General features: G+C 42.0%; 1 protein-coding gene across 3 annotated transcripts in view; it reads right to left on the bottom strand.

Annotated features, from left to right (window-relative positions):
* Window positions 1-8,694: 8,694 nt before the first annotated feature.
* TSC22D2 (TSC22 domain family member 2) overlaps window positions 8,695-13,168 on the bottom strand; it is a 38,358-nt gene continuing 33,884 nt past the window's right edge. For 2 of the 3 annotated variants that reach the window (XM_053390269.1, XM_053390270.1), the window contains 2 exons: window positions 13,043-13,094; window positions 8,695-10,045 (listed from right to left, as the gene is read on the bottom strand). In XM_053390269.1, the coding sequence (XP_053246244.1) occupies window positions 9,794-10,045; window positions 13,043-13,094 (304 nt within the window). In that variant the 3' untranslated portion in view covers window positions 8,695-9,793. Of the gene's footprint in view, window positions 10,046-13,042; window positions 13,095-13,168 lie in introns of those variants that run through there. The other variant, XR_008330703.1, reaches the window with a different exon arrangement.

Raw genomic sequence — 13,168 nt, 5'->3', positions numbered from 1 at the left:
TCAAGGTTTTTTTTGAATGGCATGGAAGTAAAGAGCATTTGCTACTTTTTCCTAATGAGGCGGATCCAGTTCAACAAACTCGTGAGGAGACGTACCAGCTTTCTCCTTTTCACTTGTGTTCTGAACAGAGAGAACAGGGGAAAAGAATGGAGCAGGCCTGCCTGTCTTACATGTTAAAAGGTTGTTCTAGGTTTAGGGCAAGCATTTGGTTAATCCCATCGAGAAATATCCCACAAAGTTGTTCTGTTAGCATAAGAAATTTGGGCTGTGTCCCCATAGCCCCTAAATCTGTTCAGGGGTTTCCCCCAACTCTCCATAGCAAATTTGGAGACGACATGGGAGGCGATGACAGTACTATTGTGCAACTGCAAATACTTGCATTAAAGCACTTACTTTGTTGGGTACTGCCCTTGTACTTTGCACTTCCTTTGAAGGAACTTTGGACATTGCCCTATCTCATTTTTAACATGCAGCTCCTCTATGCATTAAGAAGATAGTGGCTTTTTCAAACCCAGCCAGTAAGATCCATGACATAGTGGGGATTTGACTTTGCAACACTCTCATCCTAGCCCAACAGTTTTATCCTGCTCAACATTCAAGGCGAAGGTAATAGATGCCATAATGACGTGTTAAAAAAACTGCTTGTTTTAATGCCTTCTGGCCGGCAGGTGGAGATACAGCACAAGGCAGCGTTCCCAAGTTAATCATTCTCAGAAAGGAAAAGTTTCACAAGAACCCATTACCGGGTATGCTGCAAGGCTCCAGAATTAGATTTGTGCATTTCGTACCATTAAAAAAAAAAAATAGTCTATAGGAAACGGCAACAACATCTATATGACTCAGATCTCTAAGTTCTGGAAATCACTGCTGTACTTAACAACTGGGGTGTTGCGGGGCTGTTAATGGCTATTAGCCATGATGGCTATATGGAAATGCTGTGTCCAAAGGCATTTATGCTACTAAATCACAGTTGCTGGGAAGCAGGAGGAGGAAAGGACTATTGACTCTCTGTCCTGTTTGTAGGCGTCCCAGAAGCATCTGGTGGGTCGCTGAAAAACAGGATGAACTAAATTGGGAAAGGGGAGCTGTGTTCTTCTAGATTTTGTCAAGACTCTGAACATCTCTGATCACTGGTTTCCCCATCCCTGGACTACGTGGGCCTAAACACTATTCCAGCAGCATTCTCCACTCCCTGGGGCAATCATGGCATCTGTTGATTTATCAGTTTTATTATGCTAGGGCTTCATCTGTTGACATTGGTGGAAAAACGGGTTTCATTGTTGACAATTGCAAACGTTCATCAGTATGTTTAATAAACTATTCTTCTATTTTCATATTGATTTTTTTACAAGGCTGCTGAACTTTTCCACTGTTTTGGTGAGCTGGGTGAATTAAATGTATTATAGCAGCGGATGTGGGGGAAACTCAAGTTCAAATTCCTGTTTGACCGTGAAAAAGCAAGTCACTCTCCACACACCTTACTCCTTAAAAGTAAAGGTAAAGGGACCCCTGACCGTTAGGTCCAGTTGCGGACGACTCTGGGGTTGCGGCACTCATCTGGCTTTATTGGCCGAGGGAGCCGACGTTTGTCCGCAGACAGATTCTGGGTCATGTGGCCAGCATGACTAAGCTGCTTTCTGATGAAACCAGAGCAGCGCACAGAAACACTGTTTACCTTTCCACCGGAGTGGTACCTATTTATCTACTTGCACTGGCATGCTTTTGAACTGCTAGGTGGGCAGGAGCTGGGACCAAGCAACGGGATCTCACCCCGTTGCGGGGATTCGAACCGCCAACCTTCTAATCGGCCAGCCCTAGGCTCAGTGGTTTAGACCACAGTGCCACCCACGTCCCTACCTTACTCCGTATAGGAGACTAAATTGATGCTCTGAGCTCAAGGTGGGACAACATACATGTGATGTGTAAGCAGTGAGATTCGTTCAGATTCTAACACAATACTGAAGGGGGCTTTTAAAGGCCTACATGGTACATTAACTTGAGAAGCAAGTTTAATTTATCCTTCCCCCATGTCTAAAAAGTTTCTGCAGTGGGGATGCCGTTGATTCAAAGCACTTTTGCCTTTATTAAATGCTTGGCCATTCAATTCCAGTGGAGGATCCTAGGCTCCCCCACCTGTGAGCTTTTGAAGAATCATCAAAATTTGAATTGGGGCAAAAATTCAGGAAGAAGCAGGGAAATAGCAGTAAAACAGAACCCCCTAATACTTTTCTTCATGCATTTGCCTGGCATGGGGCCTATCTGCCTAATCCTAGTGCTCTCTCCCTCTCTCTCTCTCTCTCTCTCTCCTCCCTTTTGGTTTGGTTTGGCTCCTTTCTTGCATGCACAGGCACCTATGTGGTATTGCTGAATAGTGCTAAAAAAAGACCCAACTGGCAGGCAGACCCAATAAGCAGGGAGCAGCTGGCATGGCTCCTCTGCAAGCATTCATAGCGTTGAAAACCCTCCTCCACCCCCATGTTCAAAAGGTTTTGTTTTCTTTGTTAGCTGCTATCATGTGATGCAAACACGGACTGCAGCAGTTGATTGACTAAGCTGGTGCTGTCACACAGAAAACAAAGAGGAGGCTTTGCAGGATAGGATAGGGAGCTGCTGGCTGATATAGCCTGTAAAGACTAGCAACAGCACATATAAACAAACAATGGTGTGTTTGGCCCCCGTCCCCTGACTCCACTCTCACCGACAGACCCAAGCAAAGAAACTTTGCAAACATTCCCGGCCTGCAATGTAAATCTTCAATTTTTTTAATTTCTCTTATTCCTGTCTCCCAACTCCCCTTTCGCTGGGTTGACGACAAGGACTCAGAAGCAATTTTGGCCTGATCTTAAGGAGTTGCAGTAGCATGGAAGAAACAAACCCTTCAAACATTTTTTTAAAAAATGAGAACAGAAAAAGAGCAAGGGCGGGGGGGGGGGGGACGGACACAGGCAATTCCTACAAAGTCCTGGCAACTCAGTGACAACTTCATTGTATTTCCATCAGCCGTTCAGCCACAAAATGGACCCCTGCAGCACTCACACACACACACAAAAGAGGCACTGCAGCTTTCAAAAACGCTTACAGAACGTGGACCATGCAGGCCTCTAGAAAGGAAGGCATTCCAGAATGAGTGCCAAAACGGAAAATGTGCTTCTCTTTGTTGCCACCAGCTGGATCTCAGATGGTTGCAGCACTCTTGGACCACAGTCCCATCCGATGATGCAAGAGCACAGGGGAGGGTTTTAAGATACAATTCCAGATTCAGAAGCCCCAGTGTCTGTAGTCTTGAGCCGCTGATGTCACCAGCTGCCTAAGTTCTTCAAACTTATTGGAAACACCTATCTTCTATCTGCTGCTGGATGAAAAGGCAACAGCTGGCCTGAGAACAAGTGGGACTCAAATGCACAACATCTGGAGGGATTAAGTTGGCCATCATAATCGGTTGGCCGTGAAATGTGAATGTTCCACAATCCAAACCCAGCTTGAACGCCTCGTTTTGATGGACCAAGCCCTATTCTTCAGTCACTTGCTATAATAAATGGCTTTACGAGCTGCCTAAGAAACAGAGCAAAACAATGGAAAGGCTACGTTTGGGGGAAGACTGTAGCTCAGTTGTAGAGTACCTGCAATGTTTTCAAAAAATTCCAGGTTCAACCCTAGGAATCTTCAGGCTGGGAATGTCCCATACGAAGCCCCTGAAGAGATGCTGCAGTGTCAACAAAACTGGCCAAGACCGACCAATTCTGATTCGGTATAAGGCAACTTCCTAGATTCCTAAACACTATGGAATAAATGTTTGTGGCAACCTGAAGAACTTGAGGAGGAAGTGCACGGTACAGACCAATGATTAAATAATCATAACCTGTATTTTCAATTTTTATGATCAATTTGCCTAAACATCTTTGGAGTCTCACTAAATCAGTCACATGTTGCCCACTTTGAGTTGTAGCCAATGATAGTTCTACTCAGAGTAGACCCATTGAAATGAATGGATCTAAATTAGTCGTGCTCCGAGTAGAACCTAGCTGGATGCAACCCTTGGGTTTTGGCAGGAGAAAACTGGCAATTCCAGCTAATTGTCATATTGCAGTATGACAAGCTAAACTACTTGCCAGATCTGTCAAAGACTTTCACCAAACTGTGAAAATAAAGTGACGGGAGTATTTTAAATGTTATCATCTGCCATTTCATGCCATCATGCTTGTTTTCAATATGTTCCTTTTCCTGGGTGATCTCAGCAATGCCTTTAACCTACAGAAGCTGTTCTGCTATCCTCATTTCCTTTCTGAATCTTCCATTATACAGATGGGCTAAAATGATTATCCCTAAAATGGGTTATGTCCACACACACACACACACACACACACACACACATTCTTCCTGCTATTAAAATCTGCTATGCAATATACAAGACACGTTAGCAATTCTAATGTGCAGGAAGTTTTCTGTGAAACTTGGGAGGTCATCTATAATCTAAAACGAACTTTTGAGGATTTGGTTTTTTTAAATCCACTAAATAATAATGAATTAAACACTATAAAGATGAGTTACCTTTCAAAAGTTCCACCAGGAAGAAATACTACTATGTATTGCTGTTTGATTTTCCAGGATTTCAGTTCTTTTTTGTTCAATGTGCTCTTAGCAATAGGCAGGAGAGGAGAGGAGCCTTGCCAATAACTCGAATTCCTCAACATGGCTTAACCTTCCCATATACTTACCCCTAAAGTCCTTCCCCTCCACAGTATTCTCACCCAGGGATAGGTACACCAATTCTTCATACACTAAGCTGTCCAGCAGGTTTAACCCTATCAAACACTCCAGATCGCCATAATTATTCATAGAGGTTAAGGTTGTCAATCGCTACTATCATAGAATCATAGAATCATAGAATCATAGAGTTGGAAGAGACCACAAGGGCCATCGAGTCCAACCCCCTGCCAAGCAGGAAACACCATCAGAGCACTCCTGACATATGGTTGTCAAGCCTCTGCTTAAAGACCTCCAAAGAAGGAGACTCCACCACACTCCTTGGCAGCAAATTCCACTGTCGAACAGCTCTTACTGTCAGGAAGTTCTTCCTAATGTTTAGGTGGAATCTTCTTTCTTGTAGTTTGGATCCATTGCTCCGTGTCCGCTTCTCTGGAGCAGCAGAAAACAACCTTTCTCCCTCCTCTATGTGACATCCTTTTATATATTTGAACATGGCTATCATATCACCCCTTAACCTCCTCTTCTCCAGGCTAAACATGCCCAGCTCCCTTAGCCGTTCCTCATAAGGCATCGTTTCCAGGCCTTTGACCATTTTGGTTGCCCTCCTCTGGACACGTTCCAGTTTGTCAGTGTCCTTCTTGAACTGTGGTGCCCAGAACTGGACACAGTACTCCAGGTGAGGTCTGACCAGAGCAGAATACAGTGGCACTATTACTTCCCTTGATCTAGATGCGATACTCCTATTGATGCAGCCCAGAATTGCATTGGCTTTTTTAGCTGCCGCGTCACACTGTTGGCTCATGTCAAGTTTGTGGTCAACCAAGACTCCTAGATCCTTTTCACATGTAGTGCTCTCAAGCCAGGTGTCACCCATCTTGTATTTGTGCCTCTCATTTTTTTTGCCCAAGTGCAATACTTTACATTTCTCCCTGTTAAAATTCATCTTGTTTGTTTTGGCCCAGTTCTCTAATCTGTCAAGGTCGTTTTGAAGTGTGTTCCTGTCCTCTGGGGTGTTAGCCACCCCTCCCAGTTTGGTGTCATCTGCAAATTTGATCAGGATGCCCTTGAGTCCATCATCCAAGTCGTTGATAAAGATGTTGAATAAGACCGGGCCCAAGACAGAACCCTGTGGCACCCCACTAGTCACTCTTCTCCAGGATGAAGAGGAACCATTGATGAGCACCCTTTGGGTTCGGTCAGTCAGCCAGTTACAAATCCACTGAGTGGTAGCATAGTCAAGACCGCATTTTACCAGCTTCTTTACAAGAATATCATGGGGCACCTTGTCAAATGCCTTGCTGAAATCAAGGTAGGCTACATCCACTGCGTTCCCTTCATCTACCAGGCTTGTAATTCTGTCAAAAAACGAGATCAGGTTAGTCTGACATGACTTATTTTTCAGAAATCCATGCTGACTATTGGTGATCACAGCATTCCTTTCTAGGTGCTCACAGACTGTTTGCTTAATGATCTGCTCCAGAATCTTCCCTGGTATTGATGTCAGACTGACTGGGCGGTAATTATTTGGGTCCTCTCTTTTCCCCTTTTTGAAAATAGGGACAACATTTGCCCTCCTCCAGTCTGCCGGGACTTCGCCTGTTCTCCAGGAATTCTCAAAGATGACTGCCAGTGGTTCTGAAATCACATCTGCCAGTTCTTTTAATACTTTTGGATGCAGTTCATCTGGCCCTGGAGACTTGAATACATCTAGACTAGCCAAGTATTCTTGTACTATCTCCTTAGTTATTCTGGGCTGTGTTTCCTCTGCTGAATCATTTGCTCCAAATTCTTCAGGTCGGGCATTGTTTTCTTTATCGGAGAAGACTGAGGCAAAAGTCTTCTACTATGATGGCTTTGATATGAATGTCAGCTGGCAATACATAGCACACAGACCGAATATAGTTAAGCCATTGAGGCTTCCTGTAATTTGTCCCTGAATTCACAAGAATTGTAATTTCTGACACACACACACAAAATCCTTTGGCAAGGCAGACTTGGCCATGTGTCTTGTTGCCTATCCAGAACTATGTAACTCACACATAAAATTATAAAGTTGCTTCAGTGTGGTCATTTGATGCTGTCCAGAATGGCAGAAGCCATTATAGTTCAGATCCTAAGGCTCTATATATACCACTCTATATACTACCACAGCTATGGGCCCTTGTTAGGGGAATAGACCACTGAAGGATTAAGCAAAGTCATAGTGATATATTTTCTAGGCCGTGGGCTTAGTTGGCTTGTTAAAACATTATAATCGCCACTGTTGCTTACAGGAATGAAGTGTGGGCTTTTCAAGAGACTTCCTCTTTCACCAATACATTTTAAGTATATCTGTTTACTGAAATGGTGCCCGAAATAACGTTTAAGAGGGGGAAAATAGTACATTCTCCAGGGCTTGGTCACATAGATCACCGGGTGGCAACACAGTGCAACATCATCACTTTGTGTTGTGGTCAACTGGGAATAACGCTTGCCAGTTCTGCAAGGCCAATTTAAGTAATACACTGCAAGAGACACATAATTGTCATATTCTTTTCCCTATGAAATGCACCAGACTACAGGGAGTTTATTGGTGCTATTTTATGAGACGTCTGTGTCCTACTAAAGCCAGAGTGTGCTTGGGTGGTCTTTGGTATTATAAACAAGGGCAATGTTGTACCACAGAAGTGCATCGGGACGTTTGCTGGTTATGATCCACATCCAAACACTTTTAACGGGAGCATTTGCAACAGCATGGTGGTGTAAAATGCATAACAAAGATTCCATTTTATACCCCCAAGAGCTAGTAAAGTGAAAGACGATGTTAAGTTGCAAAGCAGTCTTGGTTTACTTTGCAGAACGAAACCTTGTTCTTGCATGAAAACTAAAAAGAGTGTGAAGTTGGGTGGAATCCAGCAAGTATCATTCCACTGACAGAAGGCATCTGCAATGGGACAGGGAGGCAACTTTTGAAAATTCCTTCTGCCCCCTGCAGCTGCCCACCCACCAAATAAAAATCTGCTCTGGGGAGAGGTTGCCAAAAATTGCCTCCCCTTCCATTCTGTTGACAGCTGCCTTCTGTCAGTGGAGACACTCATTGGATTCCACCCATTCTACACTAATTACCTTAAAAGCCTATGTGGCTGTATATGTGACTCTCTTCTATATCCCTTAAAATAAAAATTTAGCTTATGACTAGATTCACACTAAACTTCAAACCACCCGCTCTATAATGTTTCAGAATCGTGCAGTGGTAATTGGCTTTGGTTTAAGTGACGCTTTGTATGTTCCTAAACTCACTTTGATATCCTGCATTTTAGCAGGGGAAGAATTTAGGACCACATTGGGGAAAAGGTGTGGGTGATGGTTATCCATTGCATACTTTCTCTCTAAAATGAGGTTTCAGCTTGTGTGAACCAGGCATAAAATCATACACTATGAAGGATAAAGTTGAAACACTAATTCCAGTTACTTTGCTGAGGAAAAGTTGGTCCTCAGCCAAAAGGGCTAAGAAAACAGGCAGCACAATCCTATGTGTGTTCATTCAGAAATAAATCCACTACATTCAAGGGATTTACTCCCATGTAAGCATGTCTAGGATCGCAGCCTTGGTGTTCTTCATTTGCTCTTTTCAAGCTAACTCTAATCACTGGCCTAAACCCTCATCACATTCTGAACACATGCAGAGGCAAATCTTTCAACAAAACTGCAGTTTAATTTCAGAAAGTGTTAAAATATACTGTACATCAACTTCTGACATACTACGTTAGTATACACAAATGGTCTCTTGAAACTGTATTTATGAAATGTACATTTTAATTTAAATACTCAGTATACACTGCACTTAATCTGCATGTTGCATTTATTAAATACATTAAAATCTGCAATGTAACAAAACGTTTTCTGCATACGAAATTCAAAACACCATTTTAAATGAACAAAAGATGGCTCACTTCATTTTTTAAACTAGTGCGTAACACACCAGCTCAGCTCCACCAACACTAGCTGTTCTTTCTTTTTTTTATTTGACATTGTTCACAGACTATTACATATCACAATAAGAGTGCTGGATAAAACATGAGGTACGAAAGTGGTTCAAAGATTATAGGTCATGCAGATCATGCTAGACAGCAAAGAAAAATGTGAATGAGAACACTAAATAAAAATACATAAAGAATGTGCATTATAAAATAAAAACTCAATTACACAGCTTTGCTTCTTTGGTTACAAAGTAGGTTGAACAATTTCACAGCTTTTTATTCCCACCCAAAAAATAATAATAATCATACGAAATGTCAAAAAGCAGAGGAATCATGGCAATTTCTCTATTAGAAAGTAGAAACAGAAATGAGCAAAGTTTTCTTCATCAAAATAGCCCATCAATTATCTCACAATGACTGGCGACTACCTGTACAGACGCACTATGGTCTTCATACTTACAATATACAAAAATTTACATTCAAGCTGGGTCTTAACTACTGAAAATAAATACCAAAAGGTAAATTGCCATTAGTGTTAGAAATATGCCAGGATTCTTTTGTTCAATTATTGCCTAAACATTTTATCTATTAAACTCAATCCTGCCTATATCAATTTTTACTGATACTTACATTTATTTTTTTAAAAAAATTAAAAGTTCTGTGACATTGTTCATGTACATTATGAATAGCAGCCCTGTAATAAATAAAAACACAAATAAATGAAACTAATGTAGGCAAATGTTACTTATAATTGAAAGAACAGTGGCTCTAAAGATGAGTTTGTTGCTATGTGAAAAAGCAAGGCTCAAAGTAATCCATGAGTAATGGAAACCTTGAAGAGCCTCACCAAAGCTCTTAAAGACCCCACTCATGTGCACCAAATAAATGCAGACTTTTGCATTATAACTCCTTCTATCATTTCCCTTTTGCACTGATGGCATAATTGAACACCAACTGTGCTGCATGACATCTCAGTGAGGGAAAGCTCTTGTAGAATGATTGTCTAATACTGAAAAGGCCCAAACACACAACTGAAGCATGGCTACTCGCTTTCATATAAAGTGGAAAGAACACCAGTGGCACACAAGGACAGATTGCTTTCAGTTTCTTAATGAGGCAAGAAAGCTTTATGCTGAGGAGACATTCGGCTGCTGCGGAGGTTGCGTTGGCTGTACTATCACTGTTTGCTGTTGAGAAGTGCTACTGGGGTTGGCCTGTTGGGTTGAGAGCTGGGATAACTGATCGTTGTTTGAGAGAGATTTTAACAGTGCATTTTCCCGTTCAAGTAAAGAGTTTCTTTCGACTAATTCTTTTATTTGTTCCTTCAGTACTTCCACTTCTTCTCTGACTGCGTACATCAAATGGCTTTTCACCAGATCCTGCAAACGGCAAATTAATTGTTAGATTTAATTTCTATAAACAGACTTTTACTTTGCACCAAATTCTTGGGCGTAACTTCATTAACAGTTAAATTTGGATCCTAGCACCAAAAGTTAAATAGAAATATCTAGAAATCAAAATACACAGGATTAACTCCCCAGCATTGAATTCACTTGCTGTATTATGGCCAACTTCCAAAGCACTCAAAAAACACCAATGCTAGATGTCTATATGTTGCTTTCAGGAAGGTAACCTAAATACAGGGATTTCTTACTCTCAAAAAGCTTCATAATATTTTTGTTGACAGAAATAGATAATAAGCAATGCTCTAGTTCAGAGAGCTCTCCAAAATGGTGGCTGAAAACCCATAAACATTAAAAAGGTAAAGGTACCCCTGACCATTAGGTCTAGTCACAGACGACTCGGGGGTTGAGCGCTCATCTCGCTCTATAGGCATTTGTATGCAGACAGCTTCCGGGTCATGTGGGCAGCCTGACTAAGCCGCTTCTGGCCAACCAGAGGAGCACATGGAAACGCTGTTTACCTTCCTGCCAGAGTGGTACCTATTTATCTACTTGCACTTTGACGTGCTTTTGAACTGGAGCTGGGACTGAGCAACGGGAGCTCACCCCGTCGCAGGGATTTGAACCGCTGACCTTCTGATCAGCAAGCCCTAGGCTCTACATTAATATCTCACACCTCAAGGAGCTCAGATAATTATATTTAAGCTTCAACACCCCTATGAAGTAAATCATAGTTGCTATTGCCCATCAAGTCAGCATCCTGGCTAAACAGGGACAGAACTTGTCTGTGACAAGTAAACTGTTGTAAACTGGATGAAAATGGTCTCTTTTCTCATGGGCAAATGTAAGAAAACAAACGCTGTGACCAAAGCTTCCTATTTTGGCTAATTTTAAGAAGTTCTGCTCTTTTAAATCTGAGGATCACAACCACAGGCAAGTTAATTTTACAGAACCTATATTGTATGTATGATTAGATTGATTTTGTGTGCTTCTGAAGTAACCCCCAATTTTGCCATATTGCTTAGCTTTGAATTCTGTACATTCTTTATGATTACGTACAAACAAAATCTTTGTCTACTCTTGTTTGCAGCAGTGACACTGAGGCTAACAGAGCTGGTACTCTGGAAACTAATCCACTTGCACCACAGGGATCCCCACCAGCTCTCCATCATATGACCATAAATACTGATTAAAAATATGGGGCTTGCTAGCCTTGCCCAACTTGAACTGACGCGTTTTGAGTGGCAACACTTTTCTTATCAGAAAACCCATGGAAAGACTGGAGGATCACATTCCCCTGGATGGACCTGACCATTCAGCTCTATCTCCAGAGAGCCTGTTCCTGCCTTTAGAGATTAAGTAGGTGGCAACTGATCACAGGGCATTTTTCACTGGCAGGGCTCAGTCTTTGCAACACTCTCCTGAGAGCAGACCACTTAGCATCTATTTTTCTGCCTTTCACATATTAGAGGAAGGCACTCCATTTCCTGGGCTTTTTGCAGCAGCTGCTTTTTTACTTTTTCATTATGACTAAGCTAGTAAAAACAAACCAGTTTTACCATTCCTATAGTGATCTGATGTACATTTATGAGGGAAGGCAGGTTATAAAATGTTTTCAATAAATAATTTCAAGCAACTTGGAAATGAAGCTGTTTCCGGAGCCCAAAAGTATCTTCGCATAACTGGTGGGAGCCAACACAACAGGAAACAGTACATTAGTTTGGAACATTGAAGTAGACTACTGACTTTGGCATTTCATGGAATAGAATAATGCATTCGGATCAATATTCGCTTAGACTCAGGGCAGAAAGAAACACTGTTTTCTGTCCATGGTTTGCCCTACTATTTTTTTCAGTAGAATTTGTTCTCCCTTCATTTTTTTCCTCCAAAACTGGATGGCTGGAAAGCATGAAGATGTAACAGCTCTTCCTCTAGCTCCCAAGCCTTTTGTAAACTAAAATCCTTACACGTGCTATTTTTTAAAATGTCTGGATGCAGTACTGAACAGGAAGGGGAGAGTGGCAGCCAAGTACACTTGCCCCGGGCCTCAGAGGGCTAATCCAGTCAGGGAGCCCGGCCAGGAGCCAGCTGCCTTTTTGTCTGAGCATAAAACTTTATTCTAACAAAACTCCTGGGCCTGAGACAAGGTCTACACAGGCTTGGTACTGAAGCAATGGCCAACATGTCAAAGATTTTGGATAGCAAAGCAATGCTTTTGATCATACCAAATAATGATGTGCTAAAGTAAAGGCAGTCCTACTAGAGAATTAGCATTGTCTTGGTGTAAGCTAAAACTTTTGGACCTGGGTATGATGTACAGTGGTACCTCTGGTTACGTACTTAATTCGTTCTGGAGGTCTGTTCTTAACCTGAAACTGTTCTTAACCTGAAGCACCACTTTAGCTAACGGGGCCTCCTGCTGCTGCCACCGCCGTGCGATTTCTGTTCTCATCCTGAAGCAAAGTTCTTAACCCGACATATTATTTCTGGGTTAGCGGAGTCTGTAACCTGAAGCATATGTAACCCAAGGTACCACTGTACATTAACTTCACTGTAGTAATATATCGGTTTACACATGGATTCTCCCACCCACCCCCTGAAAGTGCCTGAACACATTTGGAATGGCACTACATGAACTTCCAAGATGACTTTACAATTGGTGCTTCTTTGCTCATAATAGAATTGCATAAATGGCATGGCACAAGGGCACAGTGAAGGCAAGCAGCAGGTTGAAGCCTAACATGTTCATGCTATACATGATACCATATTATTACCATGTAAACTGCTCTTTTCCACCTATACGGAGTCCTCAAGAGACAAACAATTGCTTGTGTCTGCTTTATGATTTTCTACCTTTAACATCTCTTCCTGTTGTGTCCTTACAATCCATCAATGTAGGTTATGCAAAAATGACGACAGCAGGCTACAAACCCAGCGCTCTTTAAGAATTAAACAGTTCAGTTCTCTACTTACCATCGCCTGTTCTATTTTGTTGTCAATGGCTACAACACTCGCACCAGATGCACTGTTTAAAAGAAAAGACAAAACACATGTACATGAACTCCAGTGACCTCTGGAATGTTGTTCAGCAAAACTGAA

The sequence above is a fragment of the Podarcis raffonei genome, chromosome 5 (genome assembly GCF_027172205.1).
Source record: "Podarcis raffonei isolate rPodRaf1 chromosome 5, rPodRaf1.pri, whole genome shotgun sequence".
NCBI lineage: Eukaryota > Metazoa > Chordata > Lepidosauria > Squamata > Lacertidae > Podarcis > Podarcis raffonei.
The sequence above is the reverse complement of the archived record's forward strand: the minus strand, read 5'-3'. Positions and strand labels throughout refer to the sequence as shown.